General features: G+C 40.3%; 1 protein-coding gene across 1 annotated transcript in view; it reads right to left on the bottom strand.

Moving 5' to 3' along the window:
* Nucleotides 1-27,014, bottom strand: part of LOC126412716 (probable splicing factor YJU2B) — a 70,658-nt gene that overhangs the window by 25,805 nt on the left and 17,839 nt on the right. The window contains exons 2-4 of the mRNA XM_050082434.1: nucleotides 13,720-13,931; nucleotides 9,403-9,514; nucleotides 6,630-6,890 (exon numbers count right to left, since the gene is read on the bottom strand). Coding sequence (XP_049938391.1) covers nucleotides 6,630-6,890; nucleotides 9,403-9,514; nucleotides 13,720-13,919 — 573 coding nt within the window. The 5' untranslated portion in view covers nucleotides 13,920-13,931. The remainder of the gene's footprint in view (nucleotides 1-6,629; nucleotides 6,891-9,402; nucleotides 9,515-13,719; nucleotides 13,932-27,014) is intronic.

The raw sequence follows: 27,014 nt of genomic DNA, 5'->3' as shown, positions 1-27,014 counted from the left end.
TCTTTTCCAAATTCGTCATTTGAAAAATACAGGGTCGTCTCATAGTCACAGATTAAACTATTGCAGCTGAGGTTAACATTTCTGCATTGTTAAGTCGAGTATATAGGGGTCGTCTTACATTTATAGATGAAAGCTTTGGCTATTGAGGTCACATACAAATTTATTTTGAAGAATGTGAAAGCGCAGGGCTGGGCAAATGATACTTGCATTCAAGCAGGCTCAAAATTTCCCAATATACCAAAGTGCTCAGTACAGTATCAATGCTGCTCAAACAATCACATGACATTTGACTCATATGGCACTAGTGGAAGGGGTATGTGAGAAACTATTAACTACCCAATACAACAGTCTACTGCTCTACTCAAAATGTGACAATTCTGTGAAACATAAAAGGGAATTGCATTATGTTCTATCATCCTACAAACTCTTGTTGTATTTGAACAGTTTTGCAATAAAAGTTCTCATACTTGTATGGATACCATATACAAACATTAATGCTGATTGTTAAGTAAAGGCAACACTCAAAACTGAAAAATGTTGTTCTTCAAAAAACATTACTTGATTCTGAACACAGATCAATATTTTATTTGATTATGAGAGAGTGTAATGATTTAGCAAGTGGGTTGCATGTGAGAAATTCATCCACTGTTCATGTGTTAGAATACTGAGTAAAAAGTTTACTAGCTTTTAATCAGCTTTAGAACATAAAGGAGACATTCTGGTGAAACAAGAAGGAAAATTAATATATTATACTGTAATAGTTGTTGCAAGGATAAACTGCAGCAGCAAGACCCATTATGGAGATATACCAAGGATGGCATGATGAGTGAAGTTTGGAAATTGGACTAAATTGTGATTGTGATATTTCATTTATGTATTAATTGCTGTTGTTATATATTACTTGCAGTCCATGTTTCACAGTTGCTCAAGAACAGCACTGTGCCAAGTATTGGAGGGGGTAACAGTAATACCGGCTTGGCCGAGAACTAGGATGAGTGTGGGGAGGGAGCAGTGAGCGGGCAGCAAATTATGTCATGTTGCCAACCGTGGAAATATATACCATGTACTTTGGTCTTTTAGGAACATCTAACACATTTAAACTGCAGTTTGCCTGAATCCATTTGTAGTCATAAAGGAACTGATTTTAAAATTTGACAAATACTCACCAATGCAAGGTGAGGTAAAAGTCTGGATACATCCCTATAAACCTCGAATGTTGTGAGGAATCATAATGGCGTCTGGTATGGGATGTCTGTAGGTGGGGGCGCAACGTATAGGAGCTATGGTAACAGTGGCAGTCATCTTTAACTCCACCATCTTGGATTTGGGTTATGTGTTTCAAATGGGAAGGGGGCCATGTGGCTTTTTGAATTGCCTCTTTCTTAGGAATATACATGTGAACTCTATTTTAAGATACCTTCATTTGCGTAGGAGTTATGACCGGTCAAGAAATGAAACTGCATGGAAGTGATCAATTCTGTTTATTGTTGCAGGTGATCCACAATGGCACACAACAGCAGGCATGCATTGAAACTGTGTTAATGAGCAGTGGATGAAGTACCACAGTGACTGCTGCCAATTTCAATGCCTGGCATCCTGAGAGTAATGCCATTTCAAATATGACAGTATTAAAGTTATTGGGCAAATTTTGTGTAACAGGTTCTGTGGTGAACAAGCCACTCAGTGGACATCCAAGAACAGCCACTGATGAGGAGACTGCAACAGCAATTTTGGCATCATTTGTGAAAGGTCCCCATCGCAGTATGCGTCGATTATCAGCAATATCTGGTGTTAGTCAGCATTCAATCCTGCGTGTATTCTGCACACACACAGTTGCGTCATCTCTCGGAGGATGACGAGGTGCAGTTTGTGGAATGGGCTCTGGATCAGTGTAACAGAAATCTAAACTTCATACAACAGATGTTGTTCAGTGACAAAGCTAGTTTTTATGTGCAAGGAGAAGTAAACAAACAGAATCATTGTTACTGGTCAGATGCAAACTCCTTCAGAATGGAACCCTGTAAATGTGCTGGTGGTGAAAAAGAGACAGTTTGGTGCATGTTTGGGACACAAGAATCGTGGTTCTGATGTTTATTTATGGAACCTTGAGTGGAGAGAGGTATCTTAACATGCTCTGTGATTGTGTGCTTCCAACGCTACTGAATCCACAAGATGATTCCCCAACCTTCGTCCAACAAGACGATGCACCTCTCCACTATTCTACCAAAGTCAGACAGTTTCTGGATGAACAGTTTGGAGGTCACTGGATAGGTAGGAGGGGTCCTACTGAACAGCTACCAAAGTCCCCTGATCTTACACCTCTTGACTTTTATCTGTGGGGACATTTAAAATCATTGTATATAAGGTAAAAATCAACAATTTAGCCCACCTCTGCTGGCATGTTGAGGTGTGTGCCTCTGTTGACCCACAGATCTTGTAACGTGTGCAGCAGGACTGGCAAAAAAAGACTGACTGTGTGCGAGCACAATGGAGGTCATATTGTGTGTACACTGTCAAGCTGACTATGACAAGTGTCCTAAACTTTAACAGGTCATAGCTCCTACACAAATAAAGATATCTTAAAACAGATTTCTTACGTGTATTCCTGAGAACGAGGTAGTTCAAAGTAATGTGCCACATGATTCCCTTCTCATTTGAAGCAAGAGATATTTCAACATTCTAACTTCAGTATAGAAGCGAAATCCAATATGTATTCAGATAAAAAGAGCTGTGTTCTCAGGCCCCACAGTAACCCGACCTCAGAAATCACAACGTAGGAAGAAAACCCCAAATATTTGTGACAATGAAGACTTAAATTTCAGAGCTGTTCTATTAGGATAATGAGGATGAAATATAGTGATACCACAGATGAATGGTCTGCAAATTAATGTCAACCATTTATTTTATTTTTCCTTGTATTATCAAAATGTAGACACTCAATAAACAGCATAAATTTAGAGTATGTGTAATGTTAACTTCCTAATATCTGTCTATTAAACAGTTTGCAATTTTGATTAGCCAAAATGTGTTAAAAATAAATTTTTCTCAAGAAGCCACTTGAAAAAATGGGGGTTGCCTTATAATCAGTGTTGTCTTCCAGTCAGGTAGATACAGCAGTAATGGAGGGAAGTGTGTGGGTTGAAGATTGTAAAGTAATACCATGAAATGGATACAATAAATAAGTTAAAAAGGATGTAGCTGCATTAGTTATTTGTTGATGAAGAGGCTTGCACAGTACAAAGCAGCATGGAGAGCTGCATCAAACTAGTCTTCAGACTGAAGACCACAACAACAACAATTCTAACAAACTTTGTAATAACAGTCCTTGAGAAATAAGGTATTTATTCAGTATACTGAAGAATGAAATGTATATCAATGTTACAGCTGCTCTTAAACTTTATCAAGATATTCAGAAATTCAGAATTGATAACAGAATTTGGCAATTAGATTTTAAATATGAAAAATCTTCTAATCCTGCCAGTCATATCAATTGATGAAAACATACCATTGATACCTACAGCTATGTCCCATGGGATCACTGCAAATGGGGAATAACACAGTATCTTCAGCTGACAGGTCAAGAGAGTACGCCATTGGTTGATTTAATGCCAAGTAGTCAATGACCCAATCTGATTTCTGCCTGCAAGTGAATTTGTTCATTTCTATGGCTGACTAAAGTACTGATGACAACTCTGCACCATCCCAATTATTCTCTGGACTGGTCCATGTAATTTATTTTTATTTATTTGCTGCTTTCTTTTAGTCTGTTATCCATATAAAATAACAGACCAAATATTGAACATGAACAATTCTAATGGTCTGCAAATGCTATTTAATGGGGGGGAAATATACATAGAATAACTACATTAAAAAATAACTAAAAAAAAGTCTGGATACTACCATTTGGGCATCTGGCACACAGATATCTGCTCATCCCAAATCCAGAAGGCACACACTACTGGTCTATTACACTATGCAACATTGGTAGATCACAAATTTTGTAATTTGTAATCCTGGACTGCACTACTACACTATACTACACAACAGCACACAACACTACTGTTCTTGGTATTAGAAACCAGCTGGATCTCTCATTTGCCTGGATGATTATTCCCTGGCGTACTGAGGTGCAACACAGGATTCGAAGGGGCTATGGCACCCAAGGTGGCTGTCAGGTCTCTGGAAGTCCTTCCTGGTCCTCCCTGAGGCTCATCTTCTCACTGCTTCCAGAATGTTGTTGTATGTGGCATGTCTCGTTATCATGATGTAAGGCCCCTTCTTGGTTGTCTCTCAGCATTGTGGGTTTGTGGTTCATAAGCCAATATCTTAGCTGTAAGCAAGTTCAGCTTATGCCATAGTTCTTCATTCCTTATTATATTGTAGACTGTTGCTTTTCCAAATTCATTCCTGTCTATCAGTAACATCTTGTCTAATGACACACTCTCAGATGATGTGATCTGGGGTACCCATTGCTCCACATTCACAGGTGTTTGTGGGCACTGTCCTATTTTCAGTAAGTGCTGGGATATGGTCCATGTCTCAACAGATAATGTATAGCTCCCTTGGTCAGAAGGAAGTATGTCATTCCTTTTCTTTGTCTTATGTTAGGAAGGAACTGGTAGGTTCTCATTCCTGTTTCTCCACTGTCCCAGATTTCTTGCCATTCTCTATCAATGCATCCTTTTATTTCCTTACTTAATACAGCTTCCTCACCTTATATTCATGCTTTTTGAGCCAATACTGGGCACCTCTCTTTCTTACTGCTGCATCTAGATGTAGCAAGCCTAATTTCACCAGCAATGTCTCAGTCAGTGTTGTTCTATATGTGTCAGGTGCTGAAGTACACTTCTCTTTGGTCACTGTAGAGCCTGTGCTGTCCTTACCTTTCTGGCTCTTTGAGCCCAAACGCCCCACACCTGTAGCCCACAACAGCAAGTAAGATTGCATTGTGGTACATTCTTATTGCACTTAGTGGCAGCTGAAAACTTCTTTGGCCAACTGCTGCTATTTTATTTACGATTTTAAGGTGTCTCATTTCTATGTGTGCTTGGAAGTTTTGCTTTTCATCGATGGTAATTCCTTTTCTGTACATAGGATGGCCATTATTCTGACTGCTCGATCTCTCATTCTTGATAATGTTCCTTTTAGTAACATATAGACTGCTTTATGCACTGCTATTGTTAGTTTTTTTCTATGCACCAGTTGCTTAGTTTTTCAATAACTACCCGACTTTTTCCTCTACTTTAGCCCTTGTGTTAGCAGATACTACAATTACCAGATCATCTGCATAGGTGATGCAGCCCCTAATGTTTGTTATACTCTGAAGCTTGTTCAGTAATGGCTCCAAACCAACATTCCAGAACTCTGGACCACAAACAGAGCCCTGTGGACACCCTTTGATGGTGCTCCTTGTTGCACCTGGGCCTGATTGGGATATGAGTACAAAGACGTCTGCCTACTGCTATTCACTTCTACTTTGGTGAACTATGGTACCATTCAGCTACGCAATTGTTTTCTGCCTCACATACTACTTGTTTACTCCAATGTAATTCCAGTTGTGCTACTCCCCATTGGCTGCTCCCAATTGTTTTCATTTGTTGTTCTGAACAATCCACTGAATCAGTAATGGTTATAAACCATATATCATTTATTTTGTGTTTCGGTGTAATCAACTTTTGTGATCTAGACTGGGGACCACAAAACCGAAACTGTCCTACACAGCCTCAAAGAAAATGTTGAGGGTGTTATATTGGGGACATGAAAAAGGTATAGGTGTTTACGAAATGTAACAGAACCATCTTTGTTTTGCTGATGACACTGCACTATTTGCCTCTAGCACAAATAATTTCATCAACTATAAGGATAATTTATGGAAAAGTTTGAAAGGAGCTCTGAAAAACTAATTATGTAATAAGACTACAAAACTGTATAATCAGCAAATAGAAAAGTAAATAGCACAAATTTACAATGAAACCATGTAAACAGAAAATGAGATTTTGTAGCAGGATGGAAAGGAGCAGAAATAAACAGAAAAGTAAAACTGGACTGGAATTATTATGGGAAAACCAATCTTACGATGTGTCTGAAAAGGAAAGGTTACAATTGGTTTGTCTCATCAATTTTGATGAGGGCAAGGAGACATGGACTTCTAATGTGAAAACCATTCAAAAACTGAGAGTTACTTCATGAGCAATAGAGAGCTGCAGTTGAAAATTACTAAGAGAGACAGGAAAACAAATAATTGGATCAGGGAGCAAACTGGAGTGGAGGATGTAATTATGACAGTAGTGAAAATGAAGGGAAGGTGCACTGGACGTATAGACAAATAAATGGATGGTAGAAGGACAAGGAGTCCTTTTCTGGAGGCCAAAAAATAAGAAGGCACAGGACAATGACCTAATGATTATACAAATGTAGGGGAAATATAGATGTGTGCAGCTCAAGATTATGATGAAAGGAAAGGTCTAGACACCAGTATTATTCAGCAGTGGATGTCAAAAGGCTGATAATGATGACATGGAAACAACAAATTTCTTGGAACACCAGTCTGCATTACATAACACATTAGAGAGATACAAATATTAATAGTAATTTTTTAAGCCTTGAAAATAAAGTGAAAGTACACAAACCCGAAAAGTTTGCCGTAGGGCACAATTTGCACTGTAGTCATCTTGCCAGCGATCTTCACGCATTGCTGCTAACCTACTAAGAGTTGGCATGATAGATTTAGCTCCTTTCTGATCTTTGTCACCATGTTCCAACTTAAACATAGCATCATCAAAAAGACGCTTACTGGTTGCCTTATCTTCAGGAACAACCTGTTCATTTTGTGTCGGATCCCATCTATTCTCTTGACGTCGGGCACCAGACACTATCACATAATCAAAATTCTGAAACAGAAAAAATCAACAATGTAAATACCCACATAAATGAAATCAAATCAAACAGAACAGTTTGTCAATAACACAGAAATATGAAGGATAAAGAGAAGAAAATCAGTGCTACTAAATATGAGTCAGACCAAACAGACTGTAATTAGAGGGGTGTTCTGCTACCTCTGGATTTATTTTCATGTAAATTATGCAATGTAGGGCTTTCAGGAAGTCATGAATAATTACACTCACGTACACAGGTGCCAGTTTAAGTTTCAGGTTTGTGATTAAAAATAGCCTCAAAGCATTTTCTTATAACATGTATTTGAAATACTGTTGGAAAAAGTTCCACAGACTTTCAGTCATGTCCCACTTGAATTAGTGCTCAGTTGGGACACTCATTGGTCAACATCAACAGACTACAAGCCTTGCACAAATGTCCAGGTGGAAGCATATAATTCAGAACACTCTCCTGCCATAACACTGCTTAAATAATATAAGGAAATATTTCCTTGGTATGCACTGCAGGCATTGTCTCACATCTTACAAACATGGAGTACCAAACTGCCCCCTCCCCCCTCTTCCCATCTACCTCCCCTCCACAAGTGTAATGGTCTGTTGCTGCTGAAAAATTTTGCATTGTGAATCACTGTCATTGGGTTCCACGAGTCTCTTTCTCTCCATAGCCACCATATAAACTGACTAAAGTGCTTCTTAATCAGTGGCAACGGAACATAATGATGAATCATAAATGACAAAGAGCACATTTTTTATGAGAAACGTGTAAAATAGCATAAGAAATGTATGCCACCATACAAAGATGAGCTTAGTCCTGAAATTTGATCCGAAGAAATGAACTGTGCAGTTTATGCAAGTTACAGTGTTTTCACACTGTAACCTTGTTTGCACCCAAGAACCCCATCATTCTATTACTGAGGCGTTAGATGTTCTTGATCATATTTTGCTTTATTGCTTGTATTATGTTTTCCATGTCTGCCAAATTTGCCATACGCTTCTAGGTGCTAACCATATAAATAACTGAAAATGAAATACACAACTGAGTGTTGTACTTACTGTTTTCTTTGTAAGTTACATGTACCTACAATGTTATGACTCCAATTTTATAACAAATAAGTTCTAAACATAAATATCACACGATACAAACAACTGGAAACAAAACTCATATCAAACAGTAACTACACTTCTGCAGTACCTTATTTACACCTCCAGATATACCTAGTACTCTAAATACCAGCTGTTACGGTCATATGCATACAAAGTCATGAAGGAATTGAGACACAATATCATAATCTATTATCAAAGCCAACTTGACTGTGACTCCAAGAACAGTACTGCTGATTCCACTGATGTCATACAATCTTTCCAAAATTATGTTTTAGTATTCGTATAAGTTATCCATATTGGGAATGTTGAAGCCACTTTAATACATTACCCCATATTTTGCTGTCATGAATAATAAGTTCTGGGACACTAAATAATTTGGCTAATTCCAAAACTGTATCACATATGAACAAAGGAAGCTGCTTCATAATATTCAAACTTAAATAAAAGGCTGTTTTGAAAAGTAACATTTATTCAGCAGATGCTAGAAGACAAAATATTGCAATCCAAACATATCAGCCGACTATGTCATTAAAATATAAATGAGAATATTAAATCCTCCATACATTCAGAAATATTACAGATTTACACAATCTAAGAGCAGTTGTGGAATCAGCATAAAACTCCTTTACAATTAAACAATTTGTGCAAAAATTTTCACCCCTCTTAAATTTCATTTACTTTATTTTGCTAAGATGGCAGTCAAGTTTGAGACTATAATGGTGGACTCACCCACAACTGCTACGACATTAATATACAACAAAGAAATTTAATATGTGCAACAGAAAACTCTTTTAAGTTAATACTAATATAAATAAAAATAAAGCTAGCTTTTAGGCAGCTTAATTCTAATATTAAATATGTTTTTATACTTCATTTATTGCCATCACATCCCTTAAGCTGGTGGGGAGACTGATGTCTTTAAATACATTCTTGGTAGACAAAAGGGTAATGTGAGAGTGAATTGATGATATGGTAGGTCACTTGGACCCACAATACTTTAAACTTTTGTGACACCAACCAATAGCAGCAGTGTGTAAACATTCAACCATTACAAATTTCTGTGAGTTGTTGGAATATAAATGCTGAGTTATGATGACGTGTTTTATTTAGCAATAGTTACATTGCACAAAGCTACAAAACCTGACAGCCCAAGTGAACATCAGGGCCAGAGACCTGGAATTTACTGCATCCACCAAATTCATCGTATTAGTTTGATGAAATTCACAAGCTGACCTTGTGACATGTAATACCAAATGGGAGTTCAAACATTTTTTACAACCCCACACATAGGTAAGACTACAGAATCCATCTTGAGGGGGAAAAAAGCTTTATGCTGGCTTCAAAAATATGATCCATAGTTATCCATCCAAATCATTCCCTTAATTTGATTGCTGTTAGTACTTACTGCAGGATCTGTCTTTATTTCAAAGTGATTATCACAAAGATGACACTTCATCCGGAACTGATATACTGGTGTACTGTAGTACATTCCAACTTTCTTTTTCTCTGCATTGTACCTGGAAAAAAAATCCTGTTATTTAAACAATTCTTTTCATATGTATAAATAAATTACCCTGTACAAATTCTGAATATAGAGAGGGAGAAAGCAGCAATGGCAATACACAATGCATACTATGAGAGAGAGAGAGAGAGAGAGAGAGAGAGAGAGAAGACTGATACAGAGATCAACCTTCAGTGCATTGTTTTGTTATCAGTACACTTGGCACAAACTGGTTGATTTTTCTAATTCAGCAATACAATACAGCTGCAATGAAGAGCAATGGATGACAAGCAGTACAATGTGTCAAAAGTTTTAATACCTTTTAGAATCGATCCACCTTTCTAGCAGCTACAGAATGTTATCAAATGTCTTTAATGCCTAGCAAAAATAAAGAATATGCTCATTGGTTCTGTACTCAAATCTCATCATCAACAGTGTTCTGCCAAAAGGCAGGTTTTCACGTGGTAGTTTTCCAGGCTGTCCAGTCTTCTGCCATCCTCTTCAGGTCTGCATAATTTCCTCTCCCCTTTATGTCGTTCTATCATCTTGCATCTCCTTCTTCCTCTCAGTCTTCTCCCACAAACCAATCCTTCCAAAGCATCTACTAGCAAGCACTTCTTTCTCAAGGAATGTCCCAGCCAGTTCTTTTTCCTTTCTCTTACAACCTTCAGCAGACATCATCTCTCACCAACCCTTTCCAATACTCTTTCATTACTCACTCTTTCCATCCAGCTTATTCTCTCCATTCTCCTCCACATACACATCTAAAATGCTTCTAACCTTTTTTTCATCCTCTCGTCTCAGTGTCCATGTTTCTGCCCCGTATAGTGCGACACATCAGACAAAACATTTGCCAAACCTTTCCCTTAGACCCTTATCTAATTTATGGAAATTCAAGTTTTCACCTCCTGGTGACAACTCACGTCTTCAGTTATTGTGGCTTCCAAGATATTTAAATGCACTTACTTGGCTAATGGAAGATTGTCCTATTTTAATATTGGACAGTCTGTGTCTTGTACTAATGACCATACTCTTTGTATTTGCTGTGTTTATTTGCATCCCATAATCCACACAAGCTTCATTCAGATCTTTCAGCATGTTATTCACTGTCCACTCACTTTCTGCCACTAATACCATGTCACCCCAGCAAGTCTTATACATTCTATTCACTTTCCACCAATACATATTCCTCTTTTTCCATCTAAGCCTTTCGCAATAATCTCTTCAAGGTATGCGTTAAACAACAGTGGGGAAAGGCAATAACCTTGTCTAACACCTCGTCCAATGCTGCTTCCTTCTGACATTTCATTTCCAATCCTTATTCTTACTTTCTGGTGTAAATATACATTCTGTACCAGTCATCTCTCTTTCCAATCTACTCCTTTCCTCTTCAAAATATCCATCAGCTTGTTCCACTGAACTCTGTCAAAAGCCTTCTCTAAATCTATAAAAACAGTAAAGATTTCTCTACTTTTTCCATATATCTTTCCCCTATAGTTCTTAACTGGCGAATAGCATCTCTTGCTCCTTTTCCTCTTCTAAATCCAAACTGCTCCTCTGCAATCCCTCTATCCAGCTTGCCATAGAGTCTTTTATTCAACACTCTCAGCATGACTTTAGCTGCATGAGAAATTAGACTGTGGTCTTATGCTCTTCACATTTTTTGGTATTTCTCTTTTTCTCTATTGGTATCATAACTGTTGCAAGGAAGTCCTCAGGCCATTCCCCTTTGTCATATACCTTGTTACAGAGGTAAACTATTCCTTTTCTTGCCTTGTTTCCCAGACTCTTCAACAGTTCTTCTGGCAAATCATCAATACCACATGCCTTCCTATTCTTCATCACCTTCAGCGCCTTTTCTACTTCTGCTTCCAAGATGGTGAATCCCTTTCCATCTTCCGGCACATATTGCTCCTCTTCAACATTAATTTCGCTTTGTATTTCATCCCCCTTACACAGATATTCAATGTATTCTTGCCATCTGTTCAAAACATGTGGTTATTCTGCTAGAGTACCATCTGCTCTTTATATTTCCATGTTATTCCTCTTTCTTTTATGTTCAAAAACTATCTCACTAGCCAGCCTATACATCATTTCATACTTGCCCTCTTTCTCCATTTTCTCTATTTTGTCGCATTTCTGTTTCATTCATTTTTCCCTTGCTTCTTCAGTTTCTCTTCTTAATTCTTTATTCAGTTTCCTGTACCTCTTTTTGCCTTCTTCAGTTTCTACATTTTCCACTTTCTCCGCTCTTCCATCTTTTTCAACATGTTTTCTGTTATCCATTCTTTCCTGGTACTTTGGGATACTCAAATTCCTAGTATTTCTTTGGCAGCATCTCTATGCTGGCTGGTTAGCATATATACCTGTATCGACACCAAATCTTTTGAACTACCCTTCAGTCATATCATCACCAGTCTTCCATCAATATATTGTACTTTCATTACCTAATTTTTCAGCTTTTGTCCTATCAATATTCCTACTCTGTTTTCAACACTCTTGATTTCCCCTGAGCTTATAATCTCCACTTTCTATCTCGCCATTGTCTCCCCATCTCATTTCACACAAACTGAGGGCATCTAATCTGTTCCTTTCCATCTCCTGTTTTGCATTCTCTAGCTTTCCTGCTTGCAGTAGTGCGTCCTCACATTCCATGTCCCAATTCTTATCTTCCCTTCCTTCACTGTCCCTTTCTTCCTTTTGAATATGTCTACTCTCAATGTGTTCCCCTCCCACAGATCAGAATGAGGGGAAGTTTTAACTCCGGAATTTTTCACATGGAGAGACATACCACGTACTGCTTGGGAATGTAATGTGGTAGTTTCCCGTTACTTTCCACATAGGCAGTAGGATGCCCAGCCTAAAATCATCCGCTCACTACGAGTCAGATGCTGTCTGTAGCCGCCCCTCTGGGGTACAGTTGCTACTTGTACTCTTTGTACCCAAAGAGAAAAGGTGCCTCTTCTGCCAGCTTCACCATTCCAAAAGACTCTTTCTCTGCTTTTGCTGCTGTTGAGGTCTTATGCATATAATGGGAAATAACAGGAAAAAGACATGGTGAGGACAGGTCTGGGACAGGAAAGGGGGAGCAATAGGCTGTTGTGGGACACACTTTGTCTGGTTCCTCCCCTTTGGCCTGTCCGGCTTGGGTGACCCTTCTGGTAGCTAAGCTACCGCTGGCATAGCCCTCCGGATCCAGAGCATGCAAACCTCCTCGCCCACACAGACAGTGCTACGTTACAGACAGTGCTACGTTAAGGCTGTGTCCACTGAGGAGGACTCAAATCTCACACACTGTGAATATCTGTAGCCCACAAAATCTGGAGTATTTCTGACAAATTAAAACTGTGGCAGATCAGGACTCAAACTCAGTTATAAGCCTTTTATGGTCAGTGAACAACAAATCTTACTGTTTGGGCGTGCTTTACAGCCCAACTAGGACATGTCAATTGGAGTGCACTGCTCCATGAGGATGGTATCAATGTTCACATCCTGGTCTGGCACACAGTTTCAACCTCTCACTGCTGTTTACTGGAGCACAGATATGTCAACCATGCGATATTCTGCTGAGTGTCTGAATAATAAGCTTCATTGGCTGTTTCACCCTGCACAGTGATCTGTAAAATCTATAATTTTACTGAATTAACCAAGTCCTCCAAAATTACGAACAAAGTAGGGCCCAGGTACATGCTATAGCACTGCACTAGCAGCTGTACTTCAGAAGGTGCATTTAGCTACATGCATGTTTCATTTGCCTTTTTCAAGTTCTTTTATGATGCAAATGGCGATTTATTTCTTCCTTAAGATTATATTGATTAGTATTGACTTTTTGGTTGCTTTTGATATTATGATACTTAATGGCATATCAGTGTCCTAACATAAATACAGAATTGGGAGGATGAGGGGGAGCAAAAAGGGTGATGGTGCTGAGATCATTTTTTACATCACTTACATATACCATAAACAGAAATGATCCTACACATCCCCGAGATAGGCCAGATGCAACTTTTGTTGGTGAAGAATATCTGCTGTCCAGGATGACATATGGAATTCTAAGTTATAACAATGTGTCACAAAAGTGTCAAATAACTAAACTGAATGCAGTTAAGTAATGAAATGATCTTTTGTAGGATCACAGATCTTGCATATAATGTTATTCTCTTGAACACAACAATTAAATGCTCACGTTGAATCAAAGAGAAAAATATTGTTTCACATTACCTTACTCCCATACCAATATGGTTGTTACATCCATCACACCAGATATTGTATGGCATCTCAAAGCGAATGATGAGGATTCCCATGTGCAACTTGCGAGCACGTTCTCGCAAGGCATGGGTCCCCAAGAATTTATTAAGTCCACCTTTTTTGGGATCATAGTCAGGTGGATAGTACAAATTGGTTCCTTTCCGTTCACCCATTCTTTACAGGAGCTGAAAAATATTAAATATGACAGTTCTCATTAAAGATAAATGAGAGAGTTGCCTTTTTCATGTGAGCTTTGTCTGACTGGCATAATAGGAAGGGGGTAAATCACATAATGGTAACAATGACAGTCATCCAAAAATAAAATACAATGTAATGGAGCCAGTGAAACACAATTATAACTATTTTGTTATTTAGTTCCATGGATCATGTTCACCCAATATTTCATTACAAAGTGGAACATGATGTTTCCAGAAATACACCCAATATTTAATTACAATGTGGAACATGATGTTTCCAGAAATATTTTACTGTTGCTCAAAATGAACGTGTGAATTGTACATTCAAAGTGACTTGTAAGATACATTATGTTATCAAAAGTATCCTGATATCCATTGCTGTTGTAAAGATGACCACCTTTGTAACTAACACCACTTAGGGCCTTGTATTATAATAATGTTTTATTTATGAGGTAGGTTTTTCTCCATCTACAAACTTTTTTTTTCCATTTACTAATACCTTGAAGGAATAATGAAGAACAGTTGTCTGGTTTCTGGATGAATTGATTTGGTGTGTAACTGATGTTTTCATTCAACACAAAGGTATTTGATGGTTTTTTTTTTGTTTGTTTGGGAGGCTTAATCTTGCATTTTTGTAAGTGTAAATTCATTAAGTCTGTAGTGGAGTAGTTGCTCATTTGTTTCGTTTAGCAAGCCAGTCAGTCAGGCTCCAGCTCTCAGCTGATACCTGAGTACAACTACAGAATGGCAAGTTAAGCGTGTATCTTCTTCTGTGTTTTCCTCATAGTATATTTATTAAATTTTGTGCATGTTTCTCTGTTTAAGAGGTTTAATCTCATCTTTTTGTAAATGTAAATTCATTCAGTCTGTAGCACAATAGCTGCTCACTGAACAGCCATGTGCGTAGCTCATTAACGAATCACTGACCATTGGTGACATATCAGGACGGCAGCAAGTTGCGTATCCAGAATTGTCTGCTTCTATAGTCCACTTCTTCAGTTAATTTTGCTAGGATGGCTAAGATGTGTGCATACTGTGTGCAGATGCAGGAGGTGGTGGCCGCGGTTTGTGAACAGCTGAATGTGCTTTTGGTTCCGGTCAGTCACCTTCAAGCTGCTGCCTCAGGGTGTAGGAGTGGTGGAGAGAATCTGGCGCATCACGTAGGGCACCTCAGGCATCTCTTGTTTTGCCCATGGGCTCTGCTTCCAAGGCACCTGCTAGTGCACCTCATGTGGTGGATCCACCCTCACAGCAGGGAGAGTGACAGGTGATAATGCGTTCGTGTCACTCAAGGCAGATGGACAATGTGCAGATTGGGTGCCTGGCCTTGCCCATTCGCCCTGTGAGTGGACATATGGCTGCTTCTTCAGTAGTGTCCAAGCAGGTGTATAAAGCAGGAGTTTACTAGTTACTGGGAGTTACAATGTTAGGCACATTATGGAGCCCCTTAGGCAGATAGTATTCAGGGCCAGAAAGAAAGCCAACGTGCACTCAGTATGTCCGCTGGGGAGCCTCATCCGAGATGTGGAGGCAGCTGTGCCTGTGGCTATGGAGCACGCAGGATGCAGTCATCTGTGTGTTGTGGCTAATGTTGGCCAATGATGCCTGTTGCATAGGTTCTGAGGCAATCCTCAGTATGTACAGGTGACTGGCAGAGGCGGTGAAGACTGCTAACCTCGCGCTCGCGGTGCAAGCAGAGCTCGCAATATACAGCATCATTCTCAGAGTTCTTTTTGGTTTGGAGCCGCATGGAGGGTCTCAATCAATGACTTCGTCGACTCTGTGACGGTCTTGGCTGCAGATTCCTAGACCTGTGTTATTGTGTGGGGATTTGTAGGACTCCCCTTGATAGGTCAGGTGTGCACTACACAAAGGAAGCAGCTACTCGGGTATCGGAGTACTTGTGGAGTGTACATGAGGGGTTTTTAGGCTCGGCAGTAGTTTGAGGTGCTCTGGTGAACACTCGCTAGTCGGTATGCAGAAAAGGAAGTTGAATGGTGTTCAGAATAAAGACACTTCAACTTTCACAATTTTATCAGTAAACTGCCGAGGTATTCATAATAAAGTTTCCGAATCTACTGCCCTCAAAGAACGTTCTCGTGCTCAAATTATTCTTGGGACTGGAAGCTGGCTGAAACCTGAAGCAGAAAGCTCTGAGATATTTAGTGATTCGTGGAATGTAGATCAGAAAAGCAGATTAGAAGCCAGAGAAGGGAGAGTGTTCACTGCAGTTCACAATTATATTGTCTCTATTGTGGTCGGAGTTGAGTGTGACAGTGAAGTCATCTGGTTATGTATAACAGGTGTCGGTGAAACCAAGTTGTTGGATGTTTTTACAAGCCATCCGATCCTGCTGTGACAGTTCTAGAAAGCGTTGCCACAAGTTTCCCCAAGTGAAATTTCGTGATATTTTCCTGATTCCCAGAGAAGTTTTAGCATTTTTCCCTGACAAATTTTGAGATCTCAAGGGTAAGTAAAGATATAAGGTGACAAAAAAAAAAAAAAAGGGAAGGGAGGAAGAACTTCATATTCCTCCCCATGTGAGCAAAACTCTTAAGTACTAACATCAACATCTTTTGTAATGAACTGTTTTTAGACACATAAAGCAAGCCAAATGGTATATGTGTTTTATTAAGACCACTGTTTTTATTTTAGGCCCTATTTCAATAAAATGAAACACGTCTGGTGGCAAAAATACAAATTCCTTGGAGTTGCAAGACAGATTTAAAATAGCTTCAATGATTTCAGAAATAACCTCAGAAAAAAGTAGCCCTCTTGAAAAACACAGGGAAGAGTTGTGTAAACCAACACTACAGGTGACCACCAATAAAATGTTGGTTCTGCTATTTTTATTATTGTCGGTTATTACCCACTGTGTTATGTCTATTATTTGACAGGTATCATGAGATTTTTCTTTGAAGAAATATATGAGTATATAGCGTATAAACCGCCAGCGACTACCACAATTTTCTTCTAATATATAAACTACTTTCAAAGTGCCAATATGAACTACAATTAATAAAATGTCTATAAAATGCCACACTGTATACTGTACTTGTGGTGAGACAGTCGCAATTCCTGAAATCCATCACCCATGCCCTCTTGCCTGCTGAGGAGCACCTCGGTCCTGTGTCCATAGATAAGCCACAAAAATCCACCGCATTATGCCACACACAAACAGAGCCGGCCTGCAGGTAGATTAATGAGACTTAATCCGATGGGCAGTGCCTGCACATTAGTGGGAAATGATGGGCTTCAGATTGGCATGCTCAGTCTGTTAGAGATACCCACAGAAATGGCCTGCGGTTTTGGACTGTCATTGGAATCCACTCGTGTGGCCAGCTAGTCACACGTCACAGACAGCACGTTGATGAAATGAGACCATGGTGATCATTCCAAGCAACAGATAACTTGCACAAATACTCTGAGAATCAATACTAATGAGGATAATGATGAGCCACAGGTAGGCATGTAGAAAAGACAATCACACTCTCACAACTAAATTTTCGGCCATAGTGTTTGTCAGAAAACAAGAGCACATACACATTCACTCAATCACTCAGACACAACTCATGCACACATGACTGCCACCTCTGGGCACTGCGTCAACAATCTCTGAGAATCAAATCCAAACAAACCACTCCTCATGCCTCACAGCCTCTCAGAATGAGGGAGTAGGGAAGCAGTGCATGTTCTCTGTTGCACCCAGCCAACAATTATGCATGACATCTCTGTAAACAAACCAATTCGTCTACTGAGACAAAAACGAGATTTTTTCAGGTGTTTGTCTCTCTTTTTTTTCCAAATTTCTCTGATATTTCCTTGATTTCCCTGACACGCATGAAATTCTCAGATTTACAGGGCTTGTGGCAACCCTGTAGAGTCATTCAAAGACTGTCTATGGTCAGTAGCATGTAAATACCCAGATCATGCATTACTAGTTGGAGGTGACTTTAACTCACCGAGTATAGACTGGGATGTTTATGGAGTCATAGACAGTCATTCAAGGAACTTTTGAATATGTTTTCTGAAAACTGTCTTGAGCACCTAATTCAGCAGCCCACATGCAGTGGAAATATCTTAGACCTTGTAGCTACAAATAGGACAGACCTTATTGATAATGTCGGTATAGAAATCGAAATTAGCGATAATGATGTCATAGAAACTATGATTAGGAAAGTTAATAAATCAGTCAAGAAGGCTAGGACAGGGTTTCTGCTAGATAGAGCAGAGAAGCAGTTATTAGCATTTCACTTATGACAGTGAACTGGCATTACTTCTTTCCTGTACGATGGATGTAGAGGAATTATGGGCAAAGTTTAAGCAGATTGTAAATCATGGTCTGGAGAGTTATGTGGCTAACAAGTGGGTACAGAATGGAAAAGACCCACCATGGTTTATAATGAAATTTGGCACATGCTGAGGATATGCACAAAGCATACAACAACTACCACCATCACACCTCAGCAAAAGATCTGCAGAGAACCCGAGAAAGTAGTATGTAAAATCGCTAAGCATGTCTAAGGCTTCCATTCGGTCCCTTGTTGATCAATCTAGTGTGGCAGTTGGAGACAGCGAAATGAAATCGTACAGACATACCATCATTTGACTATCGGATGACATAGTAATAAGCATACCTGGCATAGAGAAACAACTGAAAGAGTTGAAAGTAAATAAATCATCAGGTCTGGATGGAATCCCAGTTCAATTTTACAAAGAGTACTCTACAGCATGGGCCCCTTAGCTTGCTTGCATTTATCATGAATTTCTCACCCACCACACAGTCCCAAGCAAATGGAAGAAAGCACACGTGACTCTAGTATAAACTTTTGCTTTCTGCAGAATACTTGAACGTATTCTCAATTCGAGTATAATAAACTTTTTTGAGACTAAGAAGTTTATGTCCACAAATCAGCATGGTTTTAGAAAGCATTGCTTCTGCAAAATGCCTTTTTCTCACGTGGCATACCGAGAACTATGGATGAAGGGAAACAGGTAGATTCCAAATTTCTAGATTTCCAGAAAGCATTTGACACAGTGCACCACTGGAGGCTGTTAAAAAAGGTACGAGCATATGGAATAAGTTCACAGTTATGTCTGTGGCTCAAAGACTTCTTAAATAATAGAATCCAGTACGTTGTCCTCAATGGTGAGTGTTTGTCAGAGACAAGGGTATCTTCAGGAGTGCCCCAGGAAAGTGTGATAGGACCGCTGTTGTTCTCTGTAGACATACATGATTTGACGGACTGGGTGGGCAACAATCTGTGGTTGTTTGCTGATGATGCCGTGGTGTACGGTAAGGTGTCAATGTTGAATGACTGTAGGAAGATGCAAGACAACTTAGACAAATGGCAGCTAGCGCTAAATGTGGAAAAATGTAAGTTAATGTAGATGAGTAGAAGATCAAAGCTGTAATGTACGAATACAGTATTACTAGTATCCTGCATGACACAGTCGTTTAAATATCTGGGCATAACATCGCAAAGCGATATGAGGTGGAACGAGCATGTGAGAACTGTGGTAGGGAAGGTGAATAGTCAACTTCGGTTTATTGGGAGAATTTTTGGAAAGAGTGTTTCACCTGTAGTCTTGAATACTGCTCGAGTGTTTGGGATCCGTAACAGGTCAGATTGAAGGAAGTCATCGAAGCAATTGCGAGGCGAGCTGCTAGATTTGTTGCTGGTAGGTTCGAGCAACATGTAAGTGTTACAGAGATGCTTCAGGAACATAAAAGGATACCACTGGAGGAAAGGTGATGTTCTTCTCGAGAAACACTAATGAGGAAATTTAGAGAACAGGCATCTGAAGACAACTGCCAAACGATTCTACTGTGGCCATCATACACTGCACATGAGGACCACGAAGATAAGACACGAGAAATTAGCGCTCATACAGAGGCATACAGACAGTCGCTTTTCCTTGTTCTATTTGTGAGTGGAACACTAACGTAAATGACAAGTAGTGGTACAGGGTACCCTCTGCCACACGACATACGGTGGCTTGCAGAGTATCTATATAGATGAAGATGTAGACGTAGATATAGACAGGCAAGTTAATTTTCTGCAGACCACTCCATTTGTTCGATCTACAACGGAATACAAAACTAAGATAGCAATGGCATGTGGAAAAGCTAGCCATAAAGCTAAGTTTTGACTGCTTTGTAATTAGAAACCTCTCTTAATGTGTTACCCTCCATGTGCTATTGTTAGCATACTTTCATTCAGTTTTGTACTGTAGCATTTGTCCCATAAGAATTTTTGGTAATGCTGCTTACCAAAGATCCAACATGTCTTCAGGAGCCTCGTTTCTATACTCAACTACCAACACCTTTACTCCGTAATAGTATTTGTGGTTCATAATAATGGTGAATTTAGGACTGACTGTGAAATTCACAGCCATAATACTAAAAGCAAAAGTAATTCCCATACAGATTATGCATCCCTGTCTAGGATTCAGAAATGGCTTTTGTATTTTGCTGCAGAAATCTTTTACAGGCTCCTGTGAGACATCTACATCCATACTCACCAAACCATGGTGAAGTGGGTGGCAAACATTACTTCCCATTTGATTTGTACATAGAGTGCAAGACGGGCAGATACTTATATGTCTGTGGCTGTGCTGTAATTAGTCTGTAGCAAACTCAATTCACAGCTCCCTCCACAACTCTAAGATTGTGAACGACAAATGCCAGGAAGACTGCGCTCTCCAGCAGTCAGCACATAGCTACCTGTTGTAGCACGAGGATCAGTGCACATGCAGTTGTCAGGCTCACATTATCAGGAACAACTGATACAACAGCCGCAGCAACTACTGTGTGATCAGCAGCGGCTAGCAGAAGAGATGGCTGCACTGCAACAGTAGCACCAGGAGCTATGAACACGACCTGAACCAAAGGAGCCATCTACGGTGCAACTTCCAAGAGTTGCTGCAGTCACAAGCCAGGAAAGCACATGTCTGGCTACCCTTACCGCTTTTATTACCTGCCACCGTCCCCTGGGAGTCTTCCAGCAGCACAGGTGAAACACGTAGCATTTAAAGCACCAACCTTCTGGACAGATTACTCATCACTTTGGTTCACACAGATCGAAAGCCAGATCGCTAGGATAACTCGAGACTCCACCAAACGTGCACAAATGGTGGCACTACTGGACAGCTACTCTACCAATGAGCTTAGCGACATCATCACAAACCTGTCTGTCCCTGGAAAGTATGAGTTACTAAATGTCTAGCTCATTCAGCAGCTTTCCCTTTCTAGCACTCAATGCTTAGCACAACTGTTGCACAGGGAGGGAATTGGTGACAAAAAGTCATCACAGTTCCTGTGACATCTCTGCACCTTGACAGGAATGGACATTCTGGACCCAGTCCTATGGCCCACATGAATATTTTGCTTGCCAGAGATGTACTGCTCTTCATTCTCAGTAATGCAAGAGGTGAACTTCAGCAGGTGTTTACAAAAATACACATCGCAGACAAGCTGGATGACATCACCTCTCATCTAAATGGGTAGACATGGCATGTTACAGCCCTCAGTGTATATAAACAATGAGATCACATACCATCACACGGAAAATGCAGTGTGCACTCCTTGCCCTTGCCAGACCAGAGTGAGAGTGTTTTGGTGAAAGAACACATTGGTGCAGATTGTCATGTCCATGGGTAGAAAATGTGAATGGCAGCTTCCCAAGCTTGGGAGGCAAGTCTGCCAGCAACAGCAGCCTGGCAAGTATCACAACATTTATTGGTAACAGAGACAACCACCAAGATGGATACCGGCTCAGACGCATGCATTTTTCCCGAGTGCCTGTTGCGATACCCATGAGCGTATGTAAATCACAACTTAACAGCTGCAAATGGTTCACACATTGCAATATGTGAGCCTACGACTTCAAATTTGAACATTTGTTTGTGTAAGTCATTCGAATGGCAATTTATAGTTGCAGATTTGAGCAGTACTATCATAGAGCTGGATTTCCTGTCCTATGACCTCAACCTGGATGTGAGGAATGTTTCCATTCTGGGCCACATCAGGTCATTGATGTTTGGATGCCAGCCTGCATTGTGCAGTGATCCATCAGTACACTTCCTTGTCACATCACCGCCACTGGCTTGCTGGCCAGATGAGTTTCTGCCAACCACACAGCCCGTGGAGCACTGTCTTCGTCCCACATCTCAACACTGCACCACATCAGGACCACACATATCATATTTCCTCTGGACCACAGCTGGCCCCTAATAAGCTCTGCATCACTAAATCAGAATTTGATGCAATGACCCGAGCAGGCACAACATGACCATCAGAAAGCAACTGGGCTTCTTCCCTTCATCTGACACTGAAGAAACTAGATGGCTGGCACCCCTGTGGTGGCTATAGTGGACTCAACACTAGGACAATTGTCACATCAGAGATTCTGCATGCTAACTGATGGGGCACGCAATTTTCTCGACGTTGGGCTTGGTGGAAGTCTGTAACAAAATACTTGAGGCAACAGAGGATATCCATAAAACCACAATAATAACACCCTTTGGACTATCTGAATTCCCATACATGTCATATGACCTTCAGAATGTGACACAGACTTTTCAGTACTTTATTCATCAAGTTTGCTTTGCACACTTAGATGATATGTTCATGGAATCACCATCCACACGAGAACATGAAAGACAATCTATACATGGTTTTCTGAAGGTTTGGTGACTATGGAACACTCATAAATCTGGCTAAATGCATCATGGGCACTAACAAAGTGGATTCCTGTGATTTCAGGTTACTGCGATTGGTATGTATCTGGCAGCTGAGCACATCACTGCACCTACATGTTAGCTGGCCCCACAACTGGCACGCAAAATGTATTATTACCTGGGTATCATAAGCTTTTACTGTCATTTTTTCAGACAGCATTTGAAGCCAGCCAGACACGCCTCATGCAAGACGACCTCCTTGCGCATCCAATTACTGGTGCCCCAGACACCTCATTCCGTGCTGTCGGTGCCACGCTATAACATAATGTAAATGCACCCTGGCTCTCTTGGTTTTCTTCTCCAAGAAGATCACAGAGTAGCTGTGCTCTTGACCACTATTATACACAGAACTTCTGGCACTCTATGAAGTAATTAGATAAATCACTATGCATACAGATCGTCGACCACTGACTTTCGCAGCCATGAAATAACTATCCTCCAGTGCAAATCAACCAACTAAATTTTATGTCATAATTTGCAATAAATATTCAGCAACTGGTTCGAAGAATATCAATGCTGAGACTTTGTCTAGAGTAGAAAGCATTTTCACATCTTTTGCTGAGCTGATAGCAGTGTAAAATGATGATGTGCAGTTAAAGCACCTGCTGCAAGGCAAGACGGTCCTGCACTGGCATCATATGCCACTGCAAGGCACTGAGAAGCTGATATACAGCAATGAGTCAGCAGGCTAACAGTGGCCATATGCGCCTGCCCTTCTACAACAATGAATATTTGAGTCGCTACATGCACACGACCATCCAGTAATCCACACTACGAGGGCACTAGTAACATAGCATTTTGTGTGACTCTGTATACAGGACTGCTGTACGTGAACGAAGACCTACACCCCCCACCAGGAGTGCAAAGTAATACGACATGTACGAGTTCCACTTGAAACTTTTGATGTCCCATACACACGATTCTTACACATCCCTGTGGACATAGTAGGACAATTCCTTGTTGCATGTAACAAGCAGTACCTCCTCACTGTGATTAATAGATATATCAGCTGGCCGGAGGTATTCCCACTGGAAACATAAAACTGGACATATTCCCACTGGAAACATAAAACTCCTGAGAATGTGGGATGCACTTTCATGTGTGGTTGGACTTCATGTTTTGTCTGTCCCCAGCAGGAGACTTCAACTATGACAACTATGATTGGTGATGGGAAAATATTTCATGCAAGGGCCTCGCTGTAAGAGATACAAATGAAAAGGACTTCACTACATCATTCAGCCACAAACAGCATTGTGGAGTGCCTATATTGTTATTTGAAGGCCACTACAGTGTGACCCATGATGGATTCATAGATTGAAGTCCACTCAGTAGTGTTGCTGGGGCTTCACAGTGCATTAAAAGAAGACCTGCAGACATTTCCAGAGGCAAATGGAGGCCATGTGACCGATTGGAACTACACAGTACGGAAAATGGGCACAGACCTAGCAATGATGAAGTACATTTTCCTCTCACACATCCCACTGTGCACATCACTGGAGCCACCTCACCAAGGCCCATTTACAGTGACAGAACAAAATGATACAACACTCACTCTCCACATTAAATAGGTGGACACAGCAATGTCCACTAACTGGTGCAAGCCAACCTATCTAAGTGCAGAAAACACTGCTGAAATGCAAGCCACCACTGGACACAGAACACTCACACTGTCGCAGCCAGCAGTGATACAATGTCATCCAGCGCAGTCAACCTGAAAACTGACCGACCACAGCCCACCCATATGCAGCAGCCAACTTGCAACACCAGCTGCCTTACCAGCATCTAGAGCCACAACAAAAACTCAATATTGACTAAAGGTATGGTTCTATTTTGATCTGGCAGACATTTCTTAGTTCAAGTTAGTTGAATATTTTTTTCTCCTTATGGGGTTGAGCTATAGCAACCTCAATGCACAGTTCACTGCACACCTCTCTGCTGGCAACATCACAGACAACGAATGCTGGAAAGACAGAGCTCACCAACAGTCAAGTTAATACATTGCTACCTGTATGGCACAAAAATTGAAACTTATGCATTGTGTGGCATGTGTTATGCAAAATAAGTAGTGGGACAATACTAGTATATTTTGTGATAGCAGTTATTTTTATCTTGGTGAACAGATCAATAAAGTGTCTTTATTTTTACGTAAAGTGTACTGTTTATTAAGTACCTACAAATGAAATTTCCTGGCAGATTAAAACTGTGTGCCCGACCGAGACTCGAACTCGGGACCTTTGCCTTTCGCGGGCAAGTGCTCTACCATCTGAGCTACCGAAGCACGACTCACGCCCGGTACTCACAGCTTTACTTCTGCCAGTATCTCGTCTCCTACCTTACAAACTTTACAGAAGCTCTCCTACGAGCCTTGCAGAACTAGCACTCCTGAAAGAAAGGATATAGCGGAGACATGGCTTAGCCACAGCCTGGGGGATGTTTCCCGAATGAGATTTTCACTCTGCAGCGGAGTGTGGGTTGATATGAAACTTCCCAGGAGTGCTATGTCTGCAAGGTTCGCAGGAGAGCTTCTGTAAAGTTTGGAAGGTAGGAGACGAGATACTGGCAGAAGTAAAGCTGTGAGTACCGGGCGTGAGTCGTGCTTCAGTAGCTCAGATGGTAGAGCACTTGCCCGCGAAAGGCAAAGGTCCCGAGTTCGAATCTCGGTCGGGCACACAGTTTTAATCTGCCAGGAAGTTTCATATCAGCGCACACTCCGCTGCAGAGTGAAAATCTCATTCAAGTACCTACAAGCCTAGTCTTTTCATTACAGTCTCTAAGAGAGTAACATGTAAGAAGCTGCAGCATATTTCTCTCTTAATACTAGTGCTTGAAACTTTCTAAGTTCTGGTGGGCTTTTGTGGTATAGCTTGACATCATTTTCATTTGTCTGTTATTTCATGTTTTTAGCATTTCAGTGATACTCTTCTACAAAAAAAAATTAAATAAATAAAAAATGAAATAAAAACTATGACTTTTGTGGTGCCCTCCCTTTTATATGTTAAATATCCCTTGTTAGCCTCCAGAGTGTTCGCTGCTAAACCATAAGCCTTATTGACATGAGGAAAGGTATGTCAGACACTGACCATTTAGTGCACAACAAAATATTAATGCAAAAATCCATGACAGGCCTGTCAAGCCAGTGGCAGTGCATCAGTACCGCTTTCAACAATCAAACAGGCCTTGGATCAAAATTAATAAGATCTATCAGGTATGAAGGCTAACATGGCTCCAATCAAAGATAGATTTGTCTGAAGAAAAATACAAGAATTGGCATTATTAATGATTTATCCTTAGAAAAAAATTCAGAAAATCACATGGATAATGACAGAGAGGAACATACCAATAATGAGACTAAGTGAAATGAGAATAAGGGGGAAATGTAGTAAGGTGCTCGTAAAAAGGATATAATATGTGGGGGGTCAGGAAGAGAGAAAAGAAGAAACAGGGCCACAATAATAGTAGCTAAAGAAGTTATGAACAAAGTACTTAATGTGGAAACTGAGTCATCATCATCATTTAAGACTGATTATGCCTTTCAGCATTGAGTGCAACAGGATAATTAAAGTTAAGGTAAAGATGGAAGCAAATGTCCTTGATGTAATCCATGTTTATGCTCCCCAAACAGGATGTGAGCCAGATGAAAAGGAAGAGTTTATCAATAAACTGGAGGGTGCTGTAACATCTAAAAAGACTTTTACTATAGGAGACTTTAATGTTACTGTTTGGAATGACAGAGGAGGATATGAAAAATCATAGGAAGCCACAGAGAAAATCACAGAAATGACGAAGGGGAGGTATAACTGCACACAAGTCCATAGCTCATGGTGTAGTGGCTAGTGCTGCTGCCTCTGGATCATGGGGTCCTGGGTCTGATTCCCAGCCGGGTTGGGGATTTTCTCTGCCCGGGGACTGGGTGTTCATGTTGTCCTCATCATTTCATCATCATCATCATCATCATTTGTGACAGTGGCTAGATTGGACTGTGAAAAAAATGGACTGTGTAAAAATTGGGACTTTGTACAGGCACTGATGACCGCACAGTTCAGCACCCCACAAATCAAACATCATCATCATCAACTACACACTTCTGAGAAATAAGTGGATCGTTGATAACGGATGTTATAAGAAAAGAGATAGTACAAGTTTACCAGATACAGTTGGAATTTACTAAAGAAATCCATAACAAACTATGTAGTAATAAATGAAGAAATCATAAAATGCCTACGGAAGTGAAAGTGATACCAAGCATTAATCTTGACACCAACCACACCCTATGAGTACATAGAGACATTGAAGAACTTCAGGAAGGGTAAATATGAAGGGAAAAGATGG

The sequence above is a fragment of the Schistocerca serialis genome, chromosome 7 (assembly GCF_023864345.2).
Source record: "Schistocerca serialis cubense isolate TAMUIC-IGC-003099 chromosome 7, iqSchSeri2.2, whole genome shotgun sequence".
Taxonomy (NCBI): Eukaryota; Metazoa; Arthropoda; class Insecta; order Orthoptera; family Acrididae; genus Schistocerca; species Schistocerca serialis.
The sequence above is the reverse complement of the archived record's forward strand: the minus strand, read 5'-3'. Positions and strand labels throughout refer to the sequence as shown.